Source organism: Chaetodon trifascialis, chromosome 14, assembly GCF_039877785.1.
Source record: "Chaetodon trifascialis isolate fChaTrf1 chromosome 14, fChaTrf1.hap1, whole genome shotgun sequence".
Lineage (NCBI taxonomy): Eukaryota > Metazoa > Chordata > Actinopteri > Chaetodontiformes > Chaetodontidae > Chaetodon > Chaetodon trifascialis.
Genome location: NC_092069.1, coordinates 22,944,556 through 22,969,906, shown reverse-complemented (window position 1 = coordinate 22,969,906; position 25,351 = coordinate 22,944,556). Strand labels below are relative to the sequence as shown.

The window sequence follows — 25,351 nt, the reverse complement described above, 5'->3', positions numbered from 1 at the left end:
CTTTTTGTGACATTTACAGCAACCATTACCATTAATATTGTCTACAGATTTGGCTCACTATAATCCCTTTTACAGTTTGTGTACATACTGCCATCCACTTCAGCTGCAAACAGCGAATTCTGATGGAAATCTTTACGATTCCTTAAAAATCCAGCTGGAAAATCCTCACAGAAAATCCGGCAGGATTACTTTCCTGAAGGAATTAGATGTCACAGCAGGATTTCAGAAAATATGTCTTGTTTTTATCTTCCCTCAAGGACTTCTGAGTTTTTTCCAACAGGTTGTCAGCGAGTTTTAATAAGCTTAGGGGGCTGTATGTCATGTTGTCATATACCACTTTATTTTGGATGGAGGCCAGATGAAGGGCTTCGTATGTTGAGGCATGTGTCTTTCAGCTCTCCTCTCTGCTGCAGGACTCCTGTAAACACATTCTGTCTCACAGGTGAAGGAAGCTGCACATGCAAGCATGCAGTTACGAGACAACTGGAATGTGCAGCAGACTCAGCGTGGCAACCGGCCAAAAGACTGTCAAGAGAGGAATCTGCTAAACGCATAGCGGAACAATAACCCAAAAAATCCTGCTTCTGAGACTCGAGCAGGTTTCTTGAGTGAGAGTCAAACATGCTCCTCTGAGCTGGGCGTTCAGTCGAGTCACAGGTTAAGGTGTGTCTGGAATGCCCTCTGTGTAACATTAACCATAAATCAAACATTAATTACATAAAAATGATGGTGGTGTTTAGGCACGTCAGGATACGAAGGCTTCTGACGCAGGCTGGCTCACGTGGAGTGGCCGGTTGTCCTGGTCACACAGTCAAAGCGCAAACACTCGCCGGACTCTGTTTTCCTGGTCCGCAGGCTTATTGTTCACTGGGTGTGTGTTTGCGTGTCCACATCCACAGCTGGTTACACAGAGCACGTCGCTGGTCAATCTCATGCTTTATGAGACTGAAAGGGAGGCAGGATTCCCACTGAAATGATAAACCTGAGGGTTTTATTCCCAAATGTGCCAATGTTACACTAAAGATGCTCACAAACCCTCAAACTAACACATTTCCAGTATTCATTAGTGGGAGATTTTGTTTTTTTGCAGGAAATAGTATTTTAAGTGAAGGCATTGCAATCTTTCAAAACAAAAAATGTGCTGCAAGTGAAAGGAAATTGTTTTGATTCTTCCACAAACGCTCTTTTCTACAGTCACTCCTCAAATGTTGAGGATGAGAAATTGCCCGTAGACGTAACAGTAGCACAGTAGCTAAATTGCCTTTTATAATACAGGGTGAAATGAAAAACAGGATGTTCCAGCGTCAGGAGGAGAAAGACTGTGGCAGATTACCTGCTGTGTACCTTGAGATTTCTCAATCAGGGGCCTCTTCAATAAAGAGTGACATGGTGACACAGCGGTTTATGGATGTTGACCTGTTTTACGACGGCTGCACATTGTATGTAATGTACTCGCTGAAGACCTTGCCCCCTTTTCCTTCTTGAGGCACAAACCAGACATAAAAAAAAAATCACTCAAATCCTGCAATAATCCTCTCTTCACCTGTTTCTTTAAAAAACACACACACAAACATGACATTTCCGAACAACTCCTATTTTTAATCGCTCAATTGGAAACATTAAAACATTAATACATAAAAAATAAAGTGCTTTACTGTCAGAAGTGTACAGCTAAGGTTTGATACTGCTGTATTGTACAGTAACATGATATCCTATAGTTAAATTAGGTTCAGGGAAAACCTTCGAGCTCACCTTTTAGGGAATTAGAGGATAAGTCGAGATCTATATTTTTCTCATTGTCAAAAAAGCTGGCCTTATCTATTGAGATGGACCTGAACTACAGACTGAAAGCATGTGTTTAATACAGCCAGATTGACTTAAAGGTCGTTTTCTCTGTTTGTAAACTTTCTATCCAACTGAAACAGAGTGACAAGGTTTTCACTAAAAAGCAAGTGACTTATAAAATACAGCATTAAATACATCTAAATGCTATGCAGCTGAATTCTAGTCAATGCTATGTTTTTTAAAGAAAAACTTACTTTTTTCTACACAAAAACCACCAAAAAAGCTTTTCCAGCATCTACACTTTGTTCGAAACCCCTATTTACAACCGAGCACCGACAGTTCTCTGTGGAAATCTGGTCTCCAAGGGCATTCAGACCACGTTCAGTAGTTTACAGTCCTGTCCATCACAGTTAGCTAGCGAACAGGACTGTGGCCGGTGGGCTGGAAAAGCAAACGGGCACAGCTGGACCTGCAGCACAGCAGCATCACATCTGTAGTGCGCACAGAGGAAGTGAGGCGGAGGAGTTTAGGTGGCGCCCAGCCTGTGCCACGCAGACACCACCTTCTCCGGGTGAGCCATCGTGTCCTTCCACTGCTCCACCGCTTCTGCAACAGGGCTGTCGAATCCCAGCTGGACCTGCCGGAGACAGCGGGGAGGCAATAATTCCTCAGCTTGTTGCATTTAATCTCCGGTTATCTTCAAATCTTTTCCTCAGAACATGTCTGTGTGTGGACATGAGGCCTGGAGGGTGCTTTGAAAAGGAGACTCACTTTTGAAGGAAGATATATGAGAATCTTCCTCTTAGAAGCAATAAATCACACCCTCATCCTCGTCAATACACACTGGTGTTTTTCTATAGCCTTTGTCTGGTCTGGCCAGTAGCTTCTTGGCTAATGTGAGCTGATGTTAGCATGTCACAGATAAATCTTTAAATGGTTAAATCTGTAAAATCTTCCGTTGCGAAACTGAGCCATTCTTCTCAAGGAAATATTATTTTTATACCCCTTTTGTATCCTTTTTATTACCTATGTCTTCTTTGTCTATGTCTCCTTTTTATTCTTGCTGTCTGTAACAAAATAAAATAATAAGAAAAATCTTATAGCAAAAGGGAAAAACTGTGCTGTAATTACCACTTGTGACCACAGTGGCCGCTGTTCAGCAGTAGTTAAGGCTTTAAGGCTGATAGTTTTGCCTGTTTTTATGTATAGATCTTAATGATGCTGCTGATACTTTGTGCAGTTATTGGAAATCTTAACATCCTTTAGTTTAAATGCTAAGAAGTTTGTTAAGTTGTGTCAGAAGAAAAGCCTCTGAAACAGCTTGAGATAATAAGATCTTTTTGCGTGTATTAGCAATTAGCTACTCCTGAAAATCTGGTGTCTGATCAGCTCACCTGTCCGAGAGACTGCTTCCTCCTGACCGAGCTCCGGCTGTAGAGCTTGACTGACAGCGAGCAGGCCTCGTCCAACGCTGCCAGGAGGAAGTGAAAAGTCTCCTTCCACTGACACTGCCTGCCTGAGGCTTTCAGCACGCGAGTCTTCTTCTTCATCACCACCCGCCCCAACTGGTGCATCTCCACTTTGACAAAAAACCCTTCAGAGTGGAAACAGTGGAGTGATTCAGACGAATTGCACAGGACTGGACCACTACCAGTGACACCTACCTTGCGTGAGGGGTGAGGAGGATGCTGGGAGGTTTTGGGCGGCGAGGACCTGCAGCTGGATGCGTCCATTGACAGGCTGAAAGCAGGTGGTGAGATGCAGCTCAGAGTGGCACACCTGAAAGAGGACATTCAATTATGTCTTAACAATTTATTAATGTAGTTGTGTATTTTGGATTAGAAACAAATATTCTTTCTTTTTGCAGTACAGCGGAACTGTGAGACGAGGCATGAGCATGTGCATGTGCATGTGTGTCACTGGTATTTTCATTTTTCAGGACTTCAAAAAAACATGTCCTCCAAGAGGCATCAGCCATCTTCAAGTTTCATCAAAACTGGACCAACACTAGCAGCTACGGGCTTTCAGAGTTTGATATTTTGACCTTTTATGGCAGCTCTCTCAGAAAATCAGTGTAAACTGTCCGCACATCTAATTTTACAACAGTTTGACCTTTAATTAATAGCCGTAAAGTTAAAAAAAAAAAAAAAAAAAAAAGGCCAGAAGAACATACAAAGTGCTTCAACCATTCAGGTTCTGACATCAAACCAGCAGTTTTAGGTGCTTAATATTTTGACCTTTAAACACTGCGCTTCAACAGGCCAGACGTGTATTTGTCATTTTTCTTCAATTTGGTGTTGTGATGTTTGAGATATTACATTTGACTTTAAAAGGGGGATAAATTCATTCCCGTAATTTCCTACAATAGTAATTGTTCCGTTCATAAAAACTAAATTTTAATTAGTTTATCAGCTGATTGGTTATTGGTTCATGACGAAATATGCGTCAACCTAACAATATTCCTGTCAGCCTCAGCAGTACAATACTTTTGGCGCTAAATACCAAATGTTAGCAAGCTCTAAATCCAATGTTGAACATGATAAACATTATATTTGCTGAATGCTAATCAGCATGTTAGCATTGTCATTGTTAACATGTTAGCATAATGACGCATAGCACTTGCGTGGCTGTACGCTGTTAGTCATGATTCATCTCAGACTGCCCTCCTTCTTTTCAAAATGCTGCAGATATTTTTTGCTCGAGACTCAAGAGTTCGGCTGTCTGTACACTTAAGAGCCTGAGTGACAGTGGATTTGGACAATTTGTCCCTTTTGTGTCCACCAGATGGGTAAATTCACTGACTATCAAATTGTCCCTCTGAGAGCCTAATGATGATTCATTGTCTGATCCGCTAAGTGCAAAAACAGTTCACATTCTACTTCCACTGGCCAGACGAGCATCCATTTATCAACAAAGCCACTCTCTGCTGCTGAAATGGTTGGAGGTTTGACCTACTTTCCATGTCTTACATTTCCAGAATCCGCACTCTGGTTTGTTCTTTCCAATAAAAGCCTGTCTCCCAATTCCCCTCGATAATGAATCTCCTCTCTCTTTTTCCTGTGATTATGCAACAGCATAAAGTCTGACTCGACGTCAATATTACCCTGTCAGGGCCAGGAGTACGGTACATGCCTGTGGCCACAATGCATCATGGGGACAGTTTTATGAGGCCCACAGCGTTTTGTTCTTATTTACTGTGCACATACAAGGGTGATAAAAGACAGCAGCCAACGGTGGAGAATAAGTAGTAAAAGTCTGGGATATTCCCACACTGAAGGTTTTTCCTGTTAGCCACAACAGCTGGACAGCAGGTAAGACAATATCAGCTAATTGCTCCAACCCATAATATTTTTAAGCTGCCATGACACCAAACAGAGCACTGACTATTTCCTCTGGTTAATTCAGACGGTGTGAGGCAGCAAACATCCGTCATCATTTGTTCCTCTGTGTTTATTCTCTTAGTTTTAGTGACCATGTTGCCACAATTTATGCAAATTTTCATTTTACTCTTTGCATTGTGGAGCCAAAGTCAGCTTCAATAATCAGGATCTGGACAAAAATATTTAAAAAAAATAGGAGCAGCACTTTAAATTGAGGTCAAATAAACTTGAGTTTGAGATTTTAATTCCTGTTAATCCATTCTCTCAAAGTGTTACTATTTGAAATATGGTGGACACCAGACTCTTGGTACGACTGGTCTGATATGTGAACACTCACGGAGGATTTGGACGGAGGGTTGAGGTCCAGCCAGTGCTCCGTCTCCTGAGAGCCGAGCTGTCGGAGGGAGAGGACGCACTCGGCCACCGTGCGTTTCTTGGGGCTGTGCGTTTGCAGCCGCAACACCAACGCACTGCCGCGCAACTGCTGGAGATGCAGCGCAAACACAAAGGTCTCCATGAAGGACACGTCCTATGGAACGGAGACAGGTCAGGACAAAATCAGGTGGTTCCTCCACAACCCCACAACAGCCAGAATAAGAAGCCTAAAACATAGCAGCTTAAACCTGAGCGATGCAACCATAAACACGAAATCTTAACCTCAAGATAACTCGCTTTCATCAGGCTTTAGAAAGAGCTCCTCGGCGTTACCTGACTGTAATCCTTGACTGAGCTCTTGAACTGTATCGGTTTGGGGATGGTGATGATGCCTTTGAATCCAATCTTTTGTTGTTCCACTCCATCAGAGGGAAGATTGAGGTCTGAGCACTGATAATCAGAAAGGGAAAAGAACATTTTAGTCGAGGAAGGTCAAATGCATTCATGGGCTAACGCGCTTTTAAGCAAACGGGTTTAGAGCAAACTGCTTACTTAGCAAAAAGGACATGAATGTATCAGTCATATGTGCATGCAGCATATATTTCTTTGGTTTAAGGTGTAAAGTTCTCTGTCCTTTTATAAACCAATTTTTGACATAATGCCACACAACAAGGGCATTTGTGAAACCTCAGTGTCCCACATGTTTACCCAGATGTCCCATTAGATAATTCAAGTGCTGCATTGATGTGTCTTTGGGACAAAATTAACCCTCAAACCACAATCCTAATGTTGGGTGGAAAAGGTTGCCCTCGTTCTTTGAAGAATTGGTGCAGGTCTCTGCATTATAGTCTTAAAAACAAAGATTGTATGAACAGGACAGACACACTGTAGGTGTCAGCTACACGGATCACTGGAAACACGGTGATATGTATCTTAAAAAACAACCTTTTCCTCGGACGTGTCCGAGCCAAAGCTAATGGAGCACTGAGAGGAGCGAACAGAGACCTGTGTTCTGGACGCACAGAGGGTCCATTGAGAAATGCTGCAGGACAGCACAATGGAGCTTTCTGTGTCCTCACGCTCCCCTCTCCTCATGGCATGTAACCTTACCTGGACCACAGTGATCCACACCTGCTCCAGAGCCTCCTGGTAGCTCACTCGGACGTTCACCTTCCCCAGCTCGCGCTCATCCCCGGACAGGGTGACGGAGTCTGTGACAGTTGGGAAATCAGGCGGCAGCAGCACAACAGGAACAAATTACTGGATGATATTGGATGTAATGTTAGAATATGCATCTATAGTGTGGCCATAAGAAGTTGTTGATGAGTGTTAAAAGCTAATACTGTATATATGAAAATGTATCATCTATGATTTCAGCTTTCTGGATTCTTCTCAGTGATGTGCACTGCTTATTTTGGGTAATACATTAGTTTTGCATAGTATAAAGGACAACAAATGAAACCAATGTGGAAGTAACAGAGGTGGTAATTCGCTGTGGCAGTGCAGGAGTTTTGTGTCATCGGTTGCATTTGAAAGAAAAAAAAAAAACAATGACTGAAAGGAAAAACAGGTTTATCTTCAAACAAATCATTTATCTCTCATTACAACAAAGCTGCTTCTCCTCCTGGAATAATGCACTCTTTATGTAAGGAGGCTTATCTCTGAAGCTCAATGGCCGACTGCAGTGAAAACATTTGGACGTGATTACTGTGGCAGACCTTTCATGATTACACAACGCAGGGTAATCATAATCACACCTAAGTCATGACTCCTTGGCTCTTTTTTTTTTTTTTTTTTGCAACGAAACAGAAAGTTTGAAAGGGAAAGGAGACAAATCTGTTTTTAAGTTACCCAGACTGCTTTCAATGGAGCCTATCATGGAGGACGTGCTGCTGAGGACGCTGGAGACGGAGTCAAAGCGCTGCAGGTGAAAACAGACACACACAGATCGTCAGGACAGCATTTTTTCTACTGAAACTCAAAACTTTATGTACAACAAGACCAAAAGTCTACAGCCATGCTAGCAGCTTTGGGAGGCTGCACATACAGCATTGAATGTCCCCATGATGTTTGGCAGGTGACATGTTTTACACTTTTGCTAATATTGCTAATTTGGGCTAAACACAAAGTGCAGGCTGCAGGATGATGGTGACACTGATAAGAAGTCAGGGGATCAAAGTTATTAAAATCCATCCAATAGGGACCATCAATGCCTGAATCAGATTTCACGCCAATCCGTCCAATAGCTGCCGAGACGTTTCGCTCAAAACCATAAACCTCATGGTGGCGCTAGAGGAAAAGATGGATGGCTAGCATGGCTAATGAAAATCACTCTGTTGCTGGTGCTTATTTCTTTGCGTGTGGTTTTCATTTCACACCTTCATTGTGGAGACCGGGGTGTATTAGTTTACAGACAGATTTCTTGCCAAGGTGCTGTACCTTTTATGATTTTAATTGCCTGCTACTGTTTGCTCATAATGCTGCCCAGCTAAACATTTGGACTAATTGAACGGTAATGTTACACCCACTGCCTGTTGCTCTGGATAACAAGGACATTAACACAAGTGAAAGGTGGGTAGAAATGGATCCATGTTGGTTCACACCATGCAAAACACTGAGTGTGTTGCATTAACGTTGCTCTGACGTTTATCACAGTGTGAATGAGAGATTGTAATGTTTATCGAGGTTTTGGGTGTAGATTGACAGTTCGTAACGCTGCCACAACAATTAATGTGAGGTAATACAAAGCTGCTGACAGGCTACACCACATCCTTTACAGAACAAAGAAATACGCCCCAACTTACTCATTGTTTTTTTTTTTTGTAATGCTGATTAAATACCACTTCGTTCCAGACAATCAATAGCTGAATCATATGCAGCAAATGCAAATACATTCAGGGAAACTGCAGGAGTGAGTGCTCAGGCTGAAGTTAATCTCCGGTGACTCATATTAAGAGCACTCACAAAAAGCTATTTCTGGTATTTTGTAACCTGGGTCCTATTTCTGCATGTTTTGGGGTCTGAATGACAAATAGATCCAAAACATTTTGGATTGGTCTGGTAAATCACCTCACCTGGGAGCCGCGAAATACCCTGCAACGTAACCCTTGGAGGCAGAGGTGCTCGTCAAAGTACGTCCAATGAAAGTGCTTGTTGTTGCTTCTGCATGCTCAGATTGTTTTTCTAAGTGTGTTTCTAAGGTTAATTGATTTATTAACTTATCTAGTTATCTTTAAAGGACATTTTTAATTGCTTTCTTGCCAAGAGTTAGATGAGAAGATCGATACCACTGTCTTATCTGTATGTTCAGTACTGGACGCCAGCCGGCAGTTGGTTATCTCAGATTAGCATAAAGACTGGAAACAGGGGGAAACAGCTAGCATGGCTCTGTCCAGAGGTAAGAAATCCACGTACCAACACCTCAAAGGCTCACTAATTAACACGCCACATGTTATTTGTTTAATCCCTACAAGATTATGTGTAGATAAGAAATAGTCTGACTCATAATCCCCTGACACAACAAGTCCTTGTAACACTTTTTTTTGACATAACAAATGAGATATGTGAGCTTCAGAAATACAGTAATCCAGATTATGTTACCTTTGGACAGAGCCAGGCTAGAAGTTTCCCCTTGTTTCCAGTCTTTGTGCTAAGATAAGATAACTAGCTGCTAGCTATATACCTTCACATATACCATACAAACCTTTGGTAAGAAAGTTTGGACTTACTATGTTTAATCGTGTATATATTCCCTTTTATTCACATGTAACATAAACTATCACAGGTTTATGTCACATTTGGGCCTCCATACATTTATAATATGCTATTTTATCAGTGGCACCATTGCTGAAATGTTTTTGTTATCAGTAAAGATGATATCTGAGTGGCTCCTAATACAGTTAAGCTCAGGAAGATTAGCTCCACCTGCCCACACCTGCTTCTTAATAAGCTCCTCCGGATGGACAGACCCCCTCGCTTTGCCCCTTAAATGAAACACCAGCCTGCGAGGCTCGTTTGTAATGTTCTACTACGCTGCTGAGGACAGTGGAAACTATAAAACTATATTTAGTCTTGGTTGACACAGGGTGAGAAAGGCTGTGTGAATACAGATTAGATAGAGAACAGTCTCACCTGCATGTGACTCTGAGAGCTGGACAGATCAAACATGGAGCTGCTCAGTCGCTGCTCGCCGCCCGGCTTCAGAGTCCAACCTGGAAGCAAAGAGTCAGCCCACATGAAGGTGGTTTAATCTTCACGTGTCAGTCTGCGTGTTCCTGCTATTAATTCAGAGCTACATGTGATTTCTGATATCAGAATTTGCAACACTTTTCTTTCCAAGACTGCACAAAAATCGTATCAACACTGTGAAAGAAATACTTTAAAGTAAATGTAGTTTAGTGCTCTGTTTGCTACCTGGACTTTGGGGACTGGAGTTTATGCTCTTCAGCGTGTTGCGGCGGGTCGAGCCGGGGGAGATGAACTCGGCCATCTGACCCTGACGGAAGCCGGACTCGAGGCTGTAGGGGAGGTGACTGGTGCCCAGCAGCTCTGCCTTCCTCTCTGCATACGTGCTGCGGGCTGAACCTGCAGACGGAAAGCGGGGCTGGAGGTCAGCGAGCCTCCATTTGGCCAAAGTGCTCTTTTCAGTCAGTAAACTAAAAGAACGTGCCTATTCAATCAGAAACAGGATATCCTGGTGCTTGTCTGTTATGTAATTAAATGTTAGGTCATACCTCAGCAACCTCTGAGCTGATTTTAATGAAACTTAGATGCATGAGGCACAATGGAGGTGAAGTTGTTTTGGTGGAGATCATGTCAGCCCTGTGCTGAGGCAAGGTTTCATACATGATCCCACACTACTTTGCTCCAGGCTAGAGCATGATTACAAGATCTCAAGAGACCAAATTTTTAGATTGCATTGGACTGCGTGTCCCAAAACCACATCTTCAAAGTCCATTCAGTTCTAGCAGCCATAATGTGCAGCATGAAGGAGTGAAGAAATATCATTCGCATTTTAATTTAATTATTTCATGTTGTGTATTCAGTGTGGTTAGAGACAATATGATGCTGGGACTGTTTACCAGCCCAGCCTTTAAGTCAACACTAATATCCAAGACAGGTTTCTATGGTGTTGCAGTACATTTGGATATGATAATGAGATTGTGTAAATTAGTTTAATTTGTCAAGATCTTAAAGAGACAGAGCATCTTTTAAGGCACACAAGCAGCCAGTCAGTGGGTACGTACTCTGCAGTCCAGACTGTAAACTCGGGTAGCGGGAGCCTTTGGGCTGGATGTAAGAGGCCTTGAAGGTCGGCAGGACAAACGGCACCTCTCTGCCGTCCGGGGGCAGCTTGGACAGGAGGTAATCCTCTGTGACCCCCCTCCTCTCTTCATTGAGCTCCCGTCCTGCCGCCTTGTTTGGAGGCATCTTCAGTGTGATCACTTGAAAGCAGAGGAAATCATCTGAAACAAACCACTCTGTCAGAGCTGTCTGACGTGCAGCCGTGCAAGACGTCAGTTTACCTTGCGTCTCCTGCTCCTTCCCCTTCTTCTTCATCAAGATCCTGCAGCAGTCTTTGAGGCACTCCATGGCTGCAACTGGAAATATTTCAGTGTTGAAAGAGTCAGTGGAAATTAGAGTTTGCACAGCGAACAGATACCACTGGAGTTGGAACAAGCCTTTCTCAGGATCTAATCAGGAGCTGATAACACGCCAAATACCCAAATTTGTTAGAATCCCAGCTTTTGTTATAGTGCCACCGAGTTACTGGAGTTTGGCATTGCTCCCCTAAAAAATTTGCAATTTGATGTAATTCCAGCTTTTGTTATAGCGCAGCCTTACTGTCAAACTTTGGCACAGTGGCCCAAAAAGGGTGTTGTTCTATAATCCAGTTCCAAAGTTTCAACAACATCTCCTAAATCTGGCGTAGTGCTCCAATAATTTATTGTTATCATCCTAGAAGTTGTTGTTGTGTGCCCAAATACCCCAAATTTGGTGCTCAGCTCCAGTTTTACATCTGATACAATCACAAAATTTGTCACAGTGCCCTTAAATATGATACGGTGCTCCCCAAGAGTATTTATTGTAACGGTCCCAGAGTCTTCACTGATCACTGAGAGTTGATGGAAATCCTCCAAATTTGTTTATGTAATACCACAATTTGGTAACGCTCCAAAAATATGAGGACATAATCCCAAAATTTGTTCCACTTATCCCAAACCTCAAAATGTGGGAGAGCAGCCTAAAACTTTGTTATTTAAAATCTAATTAACTAGTCCCCTGAATTGCTTTATTTCCCCCCGGAATCCTCCGGAATTTGCACAGATTATACACACGTCACAACCTTAAAATTCATTATTGTTCCCATAAACCCCAAATTGTCCAAATTTGATGTAATGACTCCAAAATTTGTTGCAGTTGTTATCTTATTAGCTTTAACAGTCTGATCCCTAATCTCTCTGTCATGGCTGGGAGGATATTCTGAGGTTTGAGAGCCCAACAAACATTATGTTTTATGACAAAAACAAACAAAAAAACCCCCAAAAAGAGCAAAGTTTTAGTGTGTCTGAGGACGACTTGAGAGGCTGATGAATACTCAGCTGCAACACGAAGCGGAAAGAGTTGAATTTCATGAAGCCAGAGTCAACAAACACTGCTTTGTGCTGCAGGCGTATGAAGGAATGTGTGTTACCTTCCTGCTCTGGTGCATGAAAAGCTTTTTATATCACTTCAAATGAGAAAGCAGAGAAATGTAAACTTACCCATGTGATGTGTTCACTGACGGAGGACAAACTTTGTGCATCCAGTGGTGCAGCTCGCTCTCACAGGCCGACTGGAGAGAAATGCCAGCGAGCTCAGGTTTATGGTGCACTTCAGTTCCAGGTCTCTCTCTCCCTCCCTCCCCTCCTCCCCCCTCCCTCCCTGACTCTCTGCTTCCCGGACTGACACTGTGTGTTTGTGCTTCCTTCCCCGAACATCCATGAGAGCACTACTTTCTGTTTTGATTCTTTGGTTTCTCCACTTCATCCTCACTGTGTGCTCACTGTCATTTTATTTCCTCCTCTCAGCACTGTGTACATCATCCAGGCAGAAGGAGCTCAACCACAGTGCAGGTCAATCATCTTCAGCTGCTGATCGCACTCACGCACACTTTCAACAGCTTTACAGTTGTGTGGTGAAGACATTTGTTTTACACCCTCCTCTACCCCACCGAAAAGAGAGTTCATTGATACAGTCCCAGATTTCGTTGTAGTGCTTCCCCATTTAATCCCCAAAATTAAACTGTCCCCAAATGACTCAAATGTACTGCTAAAAAATATAATATTATTATCATCCTTAAAGTTGTTATTAAGCACAAAAATCCCCCAAATTTGATGCATCGCCCCGAGAATTGTCATTTGTTGCGGTCCCAAAATAATTTAAATAACTACTATAACCAAAGTTTTGTTGTAGTGCTCCCCCCATCGCCAAAATACAAGTACACTGCTGCAGTTATGTGCTGATTTAATCCCTAAATGTGTCACAGTGCCTCCAGATCATCCAAATGTGTTATAGTTTCCCCAGTTTGTGATTGCTATTAGATACAATCCTGCTATTTGTTATATTCCCCAACAATGTTCAATAAAAATCCATCTATTGTTCACCCAAATCCCCCAGAACTGTAGTTTATAAGGCCCCAGTGTTTGTTAATTGTTCTGCTCCCACAATCTTTTCATGGGCTCAAATCCCCAAAGTTTGTTCATTGATATAATCCCAAATTTTATGACAGTTGATTTAAAACAATTGCTGTAGTTTCAGGGGCTCAGGAGCTGCTCACGTTGTGTAATGAAGACATTTATTGGTTTTATTTAGCACCCAAAGCCCACAAATTCTGTATAGTTGCCCCCAAAATGTGCTTTTTGACAAACCCAACTGCAGTAAATTAGTATGGTTCTAAAATGTTCTGATATAATCCCAGATTTCGTTCTATTTATCCCAAAACCCCCTGATTTGGAATTCCATATGGCAGTGCTTTATGATCCCAAGCGTTTCAGGAGTGGAGGAGCCTGCTCATGCCAGCGACAGTTGTGTGGTGAAGACATTTATTGGTCTAAAAGAAACTGTGATCAATAATTCAGTTAATGACTGGTTTTTACATCGTTTCAAACACTGCAAATGCACAAGTACACTTCAGCGATCTGATGCCACTCAGGGTGGTGATGACAGCTCTTGAATTCAGGCATAGAAAAGTCACTTTCACAGCTTATCTGAAGGGATGAAAATTCACAGACAACTGGGGGGGGGGGGGGGGGGGGGGGCTCTGCTGTGTATACACTGGTACTCAGTCAGGGTACTTTCCATACTTTCAGGTCATTTTCTAAATAGAGGATGTCAGAAATTGTACACCATAAACATCCGTGTGTCAAACGTCCATATCGCAGCCATAAAAGCTCAGTGTCCATTAAAGCAGGGTGGGGTGGGGGGGTTGGAGCACAGGGATGCTTTCCCATCAGCTGAGTCTTTATCGGACGTGTCTTTATTGAGGATGACATTATGATTTCACAATAAAAACCCAGACAAAGGTGAGCTGTCTCGCTCCTTTGCGGGGGGGCTGTGAGGTGCCTCTGGGACCCTCAGAACGGGTGCTCCGACACAAATATCGTCAGCCGTATGATGGAGCTGCCTCTGAAGTTGATGACGTTGTTGACCGTGACCATCTCCAGGTCCAGCACCACCTCCCTGGGTCCCTTGATGGGCCGTGACAAGACGAGGGTGGCGCTCACGTTGCTGGTTTGCTGTGACAGAGAAAGGGGGGGGGGGGGATGTGAGGAAGTCTGACATCCAAACACAAGCACAAAGTCACGGAAAGTTAATGTGTTTTCTGCGGTGCGTGAGGTCACAGCAGGGCCTGCTCAGACAAGGACAACAGGGGTGGAAGTCGCTGTGGCAGCGGGTCTAAAACGCTCGTTTAATCACCCCACAGAGAAGATTTACAGCTTGAAATCCTCCTGAAAAGTCTGAATTAACACTGGGACTCAAAAATCACCCTCCTGACACATTACACACACTTGTTGCACCATCTACTGGCTGCACGCCGCACTGAAGGGTCAGACGCTCCATGTTTTACATCCTCCTCCTCCTTTTCTGGCATCGTGCCCGAAGCACAAGTGTTACTAATAACTTCAGCAATGACTCTGTTCAGTGCAAATGCCATCATCCGTTTTATCATTCACACCTGCGCTTTTCCTCCTGTGACGTGCCAAAATATCTTTTATAAGAAAGGCCTGTTGGTACTCAAACAAATGATACTAGAGCTGAAGTTACAGTCACATCTGTATCAAAGTGTTTTACTTGCCACAGGATCATATAATTGCTGTCTTATGTCTAATTTTTTATACAAAGCTACATTTTATTTCAAACAAAGTGGGAGTGGGATTGAACACATGACCTTAACCTGAGGCTGTAAATTGTTTGTGGGATTATTGTTCTTTGCTGACTGATCAGGACAAAACGTTTAGCAGCAAGGCTCAATCCTCAAATCAGGCACTGCACCATTTTCATGTAAAACCAATCTTCACAGGGTTTGAAGCTGAGTTTGTGCTCACAATAAATTAACGAAATTTGGCATAAAAGCCCAAAATCATGGTCATCATTGCAGTCCTGAATTTGTTATAGTGCATCCAAAAGTTCGGTATAAACCTAAATATGTTGCTTGTTTGTTTTAAATCCCGAATTTGTCCACAAAATGTTATTGTCATCAGCAGGGACACTGTAATAATAGCAGGAACTGTGTCTTTAAAATGCTAACCACAGGAGGTTAGATAAGTTTTCTTTCTTGGTGACAGATTGTGTATATTCTCTGAAAGGATGCACAGATTTATAATGCAGATGCAGACTGAGGACATTTCTGAGGCGATTCTGATACAACTCGCTGACTGTCAATCATTTTTAAGCACCATGATCACATGAGACTTCTACAGTGCTGCTGGTTTCTGCTCAGTTCTGCATAGTTTGACTTTCTGCAGGTGGCGCCGTTTCCTCGTCTCATGCTTTGCTGTTACCACTGCATCAACTTCCTTCACCTTCATATCTACAGGTTAGATATCCAGGCCTGAGGTACTCACCCTCATGTAAAACTCTCGCCCTTCATTGCCCGACTTTATCTGGAAGATGTAGAAGGCGCCGGGGTAGCGCGTGGTGGCCTGCATCTGGAAGATGTCTGCAGGCACAGTGCGCCCCGACGACAAGTCCATGTGTCGGTACAGAATAGTGAAGGGTTTGTCCCTGCAGGCAGGGTTCTCAGCCGAGCACATACACTGACTGCAGAGCAGGAGATGCAGATAAGTACATGTGATAAGGAAGCAAAGGCATGGCTGTGTGGTGATGGACATAAACGTCATGGAACATACATGAAGATGCATTCAAAGGATGGAACACGGCTGGGAAAAAGGAGGAGAAACACTCACTTGTCAGTAACATCGATGTAAGGAGAGGGACACTGTAAAGGATCCAGGCATGTATAGCCTCCCTGGAAATTGAAACATACTTGTGCTGTTGTACAGGTGTTGTTACCAGTGTCACATTCATTGATATCTTCAAAATCAAACACACAACAATCAAAGTCAGTTAGAGCATCATCATCATCATCATCACCACATCATCATCATCATCATCATCATCATCATCATCATCATCATCATCATCATCATCAGAGAAAACATTTAGAAAGCATCAACAACACGATATGACTGTAGAGAGCACATAATAATGATAAATGAAGGTGCTGATCAGTGAACATATAATTCATATTCATCAGTCTAAATGCTGGCTTCATTTCCCTGAATATCTTCAGTGAAGTATTACAATTACAGATGTGCCATTTTAACCACATAAAAACCTCAAATAGGACACTTTTTATGAGACAGATCCAAAAAGTTGCATGCAAAACGGATCACAGGATTAAATTATATTGAAAACTTTGCTGAAAAAACAGAATTATTATGCATAACAAGGCAACTCACAGCAAAGTCACTTTTCATCCATTGCTGCCTAAATATTTACACTCTGTGACACTGCAGTGACGTTTAAAACGACCTTTTTGCTCAGTTCAGTCACTGTGACCGTAGTGACCGTGTCACCAACTTCTGTCCTGGACTTTACCTTCACAGCTCCTGCCGTCCTCGTATACATAATATCCAGGCGGACAGATGCAGGAGAAGGAGCCGGGGGTGTTCACACATCTGTGCTGACACAGAAACTCAGAGAAGCTGCACTCATCCAAGTCTGCAGGGAATCAGAAAGCAGCGTTAACACTCATCAGAAAAAGACCTCGAGGGCTCAGGGGTCTGTGCGGGTTTCCTCTGGGTGCTCCAGGTCCTCCCCCAGTCCACAGACATGCAGGTTTAAAGAGGCCTTTAGCTGTCAATGTGTTTGTCGGCCTGTGATACACTGGTGGTCTCTCCTGAGGGTAACCTGCCTGAGCTGAGAGAGACCCCTGCAGGTGTGATGCTGCACAGGACATATGCTTCAAATAGATGAATGGATAGACAGTGTTAATGCTAAAATGTATGTATCTAGGTATGAAATGCATGTTTTACTTCTTTAGATGGATGTTATATGTTGACAGGTGTTTAAGTTTAATGTTATATTTGTGTGGAAAATGTGGATTTAATCTGAATATATCAGTCTAATATCAGTCAAATGTTTGTGCTCGACATATAGAATATGCTCTCCTCCGTAAATACTAAATTAAATTCTGATTAGACACCGTCAAGGTACAAATACCACAAGCAGCTCGTCTCACCAATGCATGTGGTGCCGTCGGCTGCCAGCTCGAAGCCTTCGTCACAGTTGCACATAAAGGAGCCGTAGGTGTTGAAGCAGCCGTGACTGCACGGCTCGTCTTCACACTCGTCCACATCTGCAGGAGCAACGGCGAGCAGGGCTTTTAATACAACGCTGGTGACACAGCATGGAGGTGTGTGTGTATGTGTGTGTGTGTGTGTTTATTGTGTAAAGACAGGAAACAGTGGGATTGTCTGCATTTATGACTGTGAACTGATGTATTCACCAGTGTTTATCTGTGTGTGTGTGTGTGTGTGTGTGTGTGTGTGTGTGTGTGTGTGTGTGTGTGTGTGTGTGTACCTTGACAGGTCCTGCTGTCCGGGTTGAGGATGAAGCCGGGGTTGCAGGAGCAGGAATAAGAGCCAGGGACGTTGGCACACAGCTGTTGGCAGTAACCATAGCGACATTCATCAATATCTGGTCAAAAAGAAAGAGACAAACTGGTTACGGACCACAACGTCTATACATACTGTAGGTCTGTTCAATGGGATAGAAATAAAAACCCAGAAAACTTTGCTGAGCTGCTTTAGTGCACGTAACCTGATGGGGGCGCTGTTCTGCTAGAGGAGAGGTCATGATGGTGTTGCGTAAACTGAGACAGAAAGCAGCATTGTCTTTTAAAGTAACATGGTCCTAATTTTAGGGAATGGTTGCACTGATGTCGCTGCTCGGTCTCATTTGCTTACAGCGCTTACACCAAACTGTAATGGACCACTTTGGTGGTTTAGGCCATTAACTGCAAATCAAGTGCATCCTACTTTACTGGAAGACCAATTTCCAACTTCAAGGCTGCTATTAAATATATTAGAGTGTTGAAAAGTCAATTTGAGGAGCTAGAAACCTGCCTGGCAGCGATAAAGCATCTCGATCAGTAGTTACTCCATGTAATTCTTTGGTAATGACTCCTCGTTGGTGATATCAAGTAAAAACATCACAGAGCTGAGACTCAGCTGCTGGACATCAACACTTTTTAACTTGAATCATCAAATTCACATTATCCTGTCCACAGTGTTTGACCACTTCCAGATGTTTCTTCCAAACAAACTAGTTGGGTGGCCAAATGTCAGAGCTTCCCTAAACGCACCACGGTCTGAGGGGTTCGGAACACTTCCTGTTAGTAACTGCGGTGTTGACTATGACAGATTCACTTTCTCAAGCAACTTTTAAATCTCTGCAAGATGAATTTTCACAAGCTTCCAGTAAACTGAATGATCTGATGGATGATTTGAAAGATTTAAATCTTCAGCGCTCTGAAAAAAGCACGCTGATGTTTGAAAACGGTACAGCTCACTCACCCTGGCACTGTCCACCAATGAGCCAGTATCCTTCAGTGCAGGAGCAGGTGTAGCCACCTGCTGTGTTGATGCAGACCTGGGTGGGGTTACAGTGATGAGAGTTCGTGTCACATTCATCGATATCTGGAAGAAGAGAAGGAGCAAAGCAGAGAGAGGTCTTTAGTTTTTCTCCATTTTTTTAACTTGATGATGGATGGATGGATGGATGGATGGATGGATGGATGGATGGATGGATGGATGGATGGATGGATGGACGGATGGATGGATGGACGGATGGAGTACTTCGCTCATCCTAAAGGGAAGCTGCACTGTTTCAGCAGCCAAATCACATAAAAGAATCACAAAACAACTTATGGACAAAGAGGTGGACAAGAAATAAGATTGTAATTCATGCACAACAACTTCCTTTCTTACTTAAAAAAGCAGTAATCAGGAGCTTATCAAGGGAAAACTCTTAGTTAATAGAATGTGGTCAAACAGATTAAGACATTAAAGAGCCAATATGCTGCTAAAGTGCATGCTAATAAGCAGCTAGTTAATAAAAGGTCATAACAAAACAGAACAATGCTTCCTCGAGAGAGTAAATTTCTATGATTGATTGACAGCGATGATGTTGATTTCCATGGAGGAGTGATGCTTTTATACTCTCTCTCTGGACTGTGTTATCTGTTTTTATCTATATTTTGTTGTATTTCTAATCAAGCCCTCCTGTCTCTCTGCCTGACTGGGGTGGGAATGATTCAGGTCTGCATGCATTGCTCCAAACATGCCAACTGGTCTCCAGCTTTCCCTGCTGGCTCTGACATCACAGCAGCAGTCTTCTGGTCAAAAGTCTGTTTCTGCACCCCTCAGGTTTTCACCACCCTGTGCTTAAAAAACTCTTAAAACAACAGTTAGCATTTCAGTACAGTGTCAACTTCCAACTGTTTTTGCACAAGATTAAAGATCTCTCAGATTACAATCTGAATTCCTTTGACGCCCCTGGAGCAGCTCACGCTCTACATCATAATAGCCACATTTCCTTATGAGGATATGACAAATCAAAAATTCCAACCTCTGTTTATGGTTCTCAGACCATGAAGTCACCAATCTCTAGAAAACCAGCGGGGGAAATGGGTGGGAGCCCGGCTTTCTGTTTGGACAGGCAGCTTTGATAAGCGATAATGTCTGTCGGTGAGACTGTTGCCCTTTGTGCCAACTTGGAGCAGCGGCCCTTCACGGGGGCGGAGGGGGCCCGGAGCGCTCGGCCGCCCGCCAACAGCTACACGGCCCCGGCACCTGCTTGCAGTTACCAGTCAAAACCTCTCTGAAGGGTCTTCATCTGCACACCATGTGTAAGCCTCACTGCAGGTCTCCAGCCTGTACACACACAGGCTGCAGGAGCGCTTCAACTTCAGCTCCTTATATAGACTGTTTCACGAGCTGCTGCTGACAATCCGGATCAGCCTCAGGGAAGACATGACAGACGGGATTGGGCTGAAACGTCAGAATGTCGCTGACATGGAGGAAAACTGAGAAAATGTTGATTTACACAAAGTGATTCCGGATAATCCCAATGCCAGGTCCTCTTGGCTGCAAAGATCCAAATATCAGCTGTGTTCATCACAATCAGCTCTCAAAACAAATACAACGAATGGGATCAGAAGCGATTTAGAACTGAGTGATTAGAAAAATGTCTCAAACTGTCTTGTTTTCAGATCAGCTGTCATGCACTTTGAGTTTATCTGTTGGTTTCAAAAGCCCAGAAGGCTGGAAACGTTTGTCAAACCATGCAGGAGCATGAAAACCTTCAACTCAAGCAAATAACATGAAAATCCCCCAAAACTGGAGTCATGAGAGGAAATGAACAGCACAGTCCCATGTGGGATTTAAAACACCAGAGCTGAACTCTGCAGGCATCACTGGACTTGGTGTGTAAAAGTACTTGAGCAAATATCTCCTGTTTAAAGGGCCAGTTCACCCAAATTGCGAGCATACTCCCTCACCTCCCGCTGTTCGTGTCTGCTCACGCAGGTAGTTTTGCTTTCATCTGCAGACGTTTTAGACATCTGCCGCCAAAGTTTCTGCAATCAATTCAAGGATGAAGGTGAATAAAACTTCCACAGAGCTTTGAAAGATCATATCTGGATTCTCTAGAGACCTCGCTGTAAACAGTCTTTATCTGGAGAATGCAGCTGTGGACGTGAACACACTGAAGTCTGTGGATGATCTTCATTGTTTGTAGAAAGACGTGCTGGACACCCCTGTCCACAGACTCTTGTGTACTTTTATTCTTTTCTTTTTCTGAGCCGCGTTTGTTTGCTTTCTCGCCCAGAGTTTGATGTGAAGATTGATCTTGCATCTGTTTGTTCAGTGTGAAGCTGCAGCCAGGAGACAGTTAGCTTAGCTTAGCATAAAGACTGAAAGCAGAGGGTGCACAGTTAGCCTGATTCTGTCTAAAGGTAACAACATCCACCTACCAGCACCTCTTCATCTTGTTTAATCTACACAAAAACCAAAATCTAAAAAACATGTTGTGGTTGCAAGTTGTACCAGACTATTTCTTGGCCATTTACTCTACAATTTTTGCTTGGGATGAAACTAATGAGATGCAGTGTGTTAATTATTGAGCTTTAGAGGTGCTGGTATGCAGATGTTTTGCCTTTGGACAGAGCCAGGGTAGCTGTTTCCAGTCTTTAAGCTAAGCTAATGCCTACTGCACAGACACAATAGCTGTATCAATCTTCTCATCTGATGCTCGGCAAGAAAGCAAATGAGCATGTTTCTCAAAATGTCAAACCGTTCCTTCAAGGAAAAATCTACAGCATACAGTGACTGGACTATAATTCTGTTTCCTACTGTGAGTCAGCAGTTTGCAGAAGGTCCTTTCCTGTTTCAACATGGCAGTGCCACCGAGCACAAAGCCAGGTCCACAGAGAAATAATTGGTGCGGAAGTTCTTGAGTGGTCAGCACAGAGCCATGACCCCCAACCCCATCCAACACCTCTGGGAGGAACGCCAACTGCAAGCCAGGCCTTATCACCCGGCATCAGTGGCCAGCCTCTTGTGACTGAATGGGAGCAGTCCCTGCAGTCAGGCTGCGAGGTTTCTTCCCAGACGACTGGAGGCATTTTGATTAATGCACATGGTTTTGGAAAGTGTATCTGCATGGCTAGATACGTCCAGGGGTGGGTCAATAATAAGCTGCTACAAGGATGGGTTTTGGAAAGCTGAGAGAGGGATAATACTCCAGCACGCCATAATGCTGTTGGTAAAATGCCTTTGCAGCACAATCTGACCCTGGAAAAACAGACCCACACATGCAGAAACGCAAACCAGAGACCTAATTTGTGCTATTGTTCTCCCAGACTGGTGCCATTGGTGACATTAACCTAAAGACAAAGCCATGTTTGTTGCAGGTTCAGACAGGAAGTCACAGTCTGTGCAATTTCTGCCCCATAGCAGCATCAATCAACAGCCCATTACATCACCCCCCCAACACACACACACACACACACACACACACACACACACACACACACACACACACACACACACACACACACACACACACACACACACACACACACACACACACACACACAGCCTTTAGGGGCGAGAGGACTCATTACAATCGGCCTCCACAGAGGAATGCCTGTTCTCCAGGCTCAGCTCGGGCACAGATTTGGTAACAAATGACCTCATCTTTGGCACTCTGATGGTGTAGTTTACCCAAACAAGGTTGTGAGTCGATTCCCTGACAGACCCTCTCCCCTGCAAAGGGAAACAGTCTGTATTTGTGCATGAGCTAAACTCCAAAGCTCTCTTTAGAGGGAGAAAACTGCACTATATGTGTACATTTTCCACTAATTACAGGGTCACGGCTGATTTATCCCAAATGACAGAAGAGCGCCCCAGATGGACTTTCTGAAGGCCATTTTCAACAGCTTGTCCCAGCTGGACACACTGGGGTAATTATGTTGCGATGTGTTTAGGACAGCTGTAGGGGAACATCAGATATTTTGTGTTTATCTGACAGCTGGGATCTCTTGTGGTTGTGAAATCCAACGGAATCAATCAGAAGGCAGAAATATGCTCTCTGAGAGGAGCTGAAGGCCCCTCCGCTCCGGCTGGGCGACGGCAGACGTGCCGCTGCACCGAGCATCAAACATCTGTCCCTGCGATCTGATGGATTCATACATTCCCCTGGAGTTCAATCACAAGCTTTAATGACTTACACTGAATCTCTGGCGTCTCTCTCCTTTCCCACGTGTCACCTCGTCCATCTAGTTTCACTCTAACATCTGATAAACAGCGGCAGATAGCAGATGTGAGGGCCATCTTTCTCAAAACATTCACAAGCAGAGAGAGCAGCAAAGAGGCCAGAAACGGCAAACAGCTGCAGCAGAGGACGCAGCCTTGCAGGTAATCATGCAGTAATAATTTTAAGAGTTGCCATGAACCCTCACTGAACGCCACCTTTTAAGAGAACCACTAAAACTGAGGATGATTTTGTAAAACAATGTTGGAAAAGTGATTCCAGGACAGTAAAATTTGACCGTTATCTAAACGTGGTTCCCAATCAAAGGGGTCAGGCGTCCTGCCAAAGGGTCGCTTTATAAGCCTTAAGGGTTACAAGAGGATAAACATCATAGGGAAGCAAAAAAATTCCACTGTTGATGCACAAACGTAGCTTTTTCCTCCAATCTTTGTAAGTTTTCTTGGATGATTTTGCATCTTCAGGCCCATGAAAAGTCAAATAAAACAGTGACAAAGGGGGTTGTACGCCGGCTTCATTTTAAAGGGGCACAATCCCACCCTGTAACCACCATGGTTGTAGAAACAACAAGCTGGCTTCAGTCCCGTTGGCTGCATTCGCTGTCTGTGAGGAATGGGAGTACATGCCGACCCACTGTGAATAACTAAGCGAGGTTTTGGGTGGCCACTATAAACAAACAACCGAACACAATGAGCAGCGCTTTTGGAAAAGCCGAAGACTCCTGATACATAAAACCAACAGACTCAACTAACAACTCAATAATGACATTTATGGTATTAGAAGAGTCACAGGTGCCATTCTTCTGTAGAACAACTGCAATCAGAGGGCACGTCCGCAGACACTGACTCACCATTACAGGTACCGTCCTCCGCAGGGGTATATCCCAGGATGCACTGCGCAGTGGTCCTCACTCTGGGGTAGCTGGGCTCCACAGACCTGGGACCAGGAGCTGGGAGGAAGGTTTCTGAGAATCCAGCCGAGGAGTCCGGGTACACCGGCTCGGGCAGGGCCGGGGGGTCCGGTCTGTACGGCTGGTTGTATAAGCTCCTCGGGATGCACAGGTAGCCTCCGTTCTGGTTCACGCAGTGCATGTCTCCCCGGCAAGCATCTGGCAGGGTACGACACTCATCCACATCTGGAAGGCAGAGCTGTGCATTGATAAGGCCATTCCTGCATCCACAACATCTGTGGGCTCGTGATGCGTTCAACTCTCGTGGTAAATTTGGGAACTTTGTGAAAATGTAACCTTTCACAGCAGGAGAGTAGGGGTCCTGTCACTTACCTATACACTGTCTTGCCCTGCGGTCATATGCGAAGCCTTCTGTGCAGGTCTGAGGAGAGATGAGGAGGCTGTTTGAGCAGAACTCATGTTTTCTACAGTTGTGGACATTTTTGGCAAACTGGTGCTAAACTATTCACGCAAAACGGTTCGAACAAGTTATTAACAATCAGCTTTTCCATCTTTACGTGTTGACTTTGAAACATTTGCAGACACTGATCATGACCTTGAATGAATGAAATCCCTGAAAACATGACTTCAATGAAAGGTGTTACCTGTCCGTGTCCAGGCTGGATACGAAGCAGAATAAATACCAGAGCTGCCAGCATCCTGCAAAGAGGGGATTTCAAGTTTTCAGAGACAGCGTCGTTGGAAAAAGAAAAAAAAAGAAAAGAAAAAAAAGAAAAGAAACAGGAACTAGCGCAAGCATCCCGTTACAAATCCATTCAAACACGTAACTACAGCAAAAACAACTCAGCCTGGTCCGTTACGCAAAGGTAACGCCAGATTCAGACAAAATGAAGATTACTGACCTTGCACAAGAGCAAAACCTGAAGCCACGTATTTCAAAAAGCATGGTTTATGGTTCCTCTCAAAGCAAAGATTTAGCCGACCCGTAAATACTCCACAAATCCCCTCTCCGCTACCCAGCAGGGCTCTCACCACCCCCCAACTATGCGCATTTACGCGAAAGCCGACACCAGGTTTTCATTAACCGCTGTCTGGTCGAGCTGAAGCTCCGGCACATTGACCAAGTGTTGCAGGAATGCCTTTTCAAAATGGACTGTTCTGCTGCTGCTGCTGCCCCGCTCTGTCGGCTCTAAAGATTATTTAGCAATGCAAATTGACGGGCCCCCTCCGAGCACTTTCACAACAGCTGGATTCAATCAGGGAGAGCCAGCCCCCTCCAGTCACAGCGCACAGAGTCAGCGGCACCACAGCTGCGCACTCCCTCCGACAGGCTGCTACTCCTGTGCTGTTGGGGGGCGAAAAGGCATAAAACATAACAGTGAGTGTCTGTTTTCCAAAGATATAAACAGCCCCCACCTCTTTCTCGTGCAGCTGAACGACGCTGCACATCTGGCGCAGCCAACGCAAGCGATCCACGCTGTAGTAGACACATCTGGTTTGCATGAATGTGCGTTAGAGAAAG

General features: G+C 44.0%; 2 protein-coding genes across 2 annotated transcripts; both read right to left on the bottom strand.

The window, feature by feature from the left end:
* Nucleotides 1-1,860: 1,860 nt before the first annotated feature.
* LOC139342532 (tandem C2 domains nuclear protein) lies at nucleotides 1,861-12,376 on the bottom strand. The gene is made up of 12 exons (XM_070979673.1): nucleotides 12,305-12,376; nucleotides 11,066-11,140; nucleotides 10,787-10,984; nucleotides 9,954-10,124; nucleotides 9,672-9,751; nucleotides 7,392-7,461; nucleotides 6,651-6,751; nucleotides 5,874-5,990; nucleotides 5,503-5,694; nucleotides 3,450-3,564; nucleotides 3,180-3,379; nucleotides 1,861-2,422 (listed from the first exon to the last, which is right to left on the bottom strand). Exons 1-12 carry the CDS (start codon nucleotides 12,306-12,308, stop codon nucleotides 2,312-2,314), a joined length of 1,434 nt encoding a protein of 477 aa, XP_070835774.1. The 5' UTR covers nucleotides 12,309-12,376; the 3' UTR covers nucleotides 1,861-2,311.
* Nucleotides 12,377-13,609: 1,233 nt separating this feature from the next.
* Nucleotides 13,610-25,171, bottom strand: fbln5 (fibulin 5). The gene is made up of 11 exons (XM_070979200.1): nucleotides 24,732-25,171; nucleotides 24,474-24,528; nucleotides 24,202-24,250; nucleotides 23,770-24,054; nucleotides 18,662-18,784; nucleotides 17,667-17,783; nucleotides 17,326-17,442; nucleotides 16,683-16,805; nucleotides 15,989-16,115; nucleotides 15,647-15,842; nucleotides 13,610-14,317 (listed from the first exon to the last, which is right to left on the bottom strand). The coding sequence occupies exons 1-11, from the start codon at nucleotides 24,773-24,775 to the stop codon at nucleotides 14,156-14,158; spliced, it is 1,398 nt and encodes a 465-aa protein (XP_070835301.1). The 5' UTR covers nucleotides 24,776-25,171; the 3' UTR covers nucleotides 13,610-14,155.
* Nucleotides 25,172-25,351: the final 180 nt, after the last annotated feature.

What these genes read in the sequence shown, in the direction of transcription:
- LOC139342532 (XM_070979673.1), bottom strand. An exon ending in GAAGGAGCAGGAGACGCAAG is followed by an intron (nt 10,985 to 11,065) that starts GTAAACTGACGT and finishes TCTGCTTTCAAG; the next exon opens with TGATCACACTGAAGATGCCT. An exon ending in CTCCAGTCCCCAAAGTCCAG is followed by an intron (nt 9,752 to 9,953) that starts GTAGCAAACAGA and finishes CTTTGCTTCCAG; the next exon opens with GTTGGACTCTGAAGCCGGGC.
- fbln5 (XM_070979200.1), bottom strand. Translation starts at nt 24,775, where the DNA reads ATGCTTTTTGAAATACGTGGCTTCAGGTTTTGCTCTTGTGCAAG. An exon ending in TCCAGCCTGGACACGGACAG is followed by an intron (nt 24,251 to 24,473) that starts GTAACACCTTTC and finishes ATCTCTCCTCAG; the next exon opens with ACCTGCACAGAAGGCTTCGC. An exon ending in GGAGGACGGTACCTGTAATG is followed by an intron (nt 18,785 to 23,769) that starts GTGAGTCAGTGT and finishes CTCTTCTTCCAG; the next exon opens with ATATCGATGAATGTGACACG.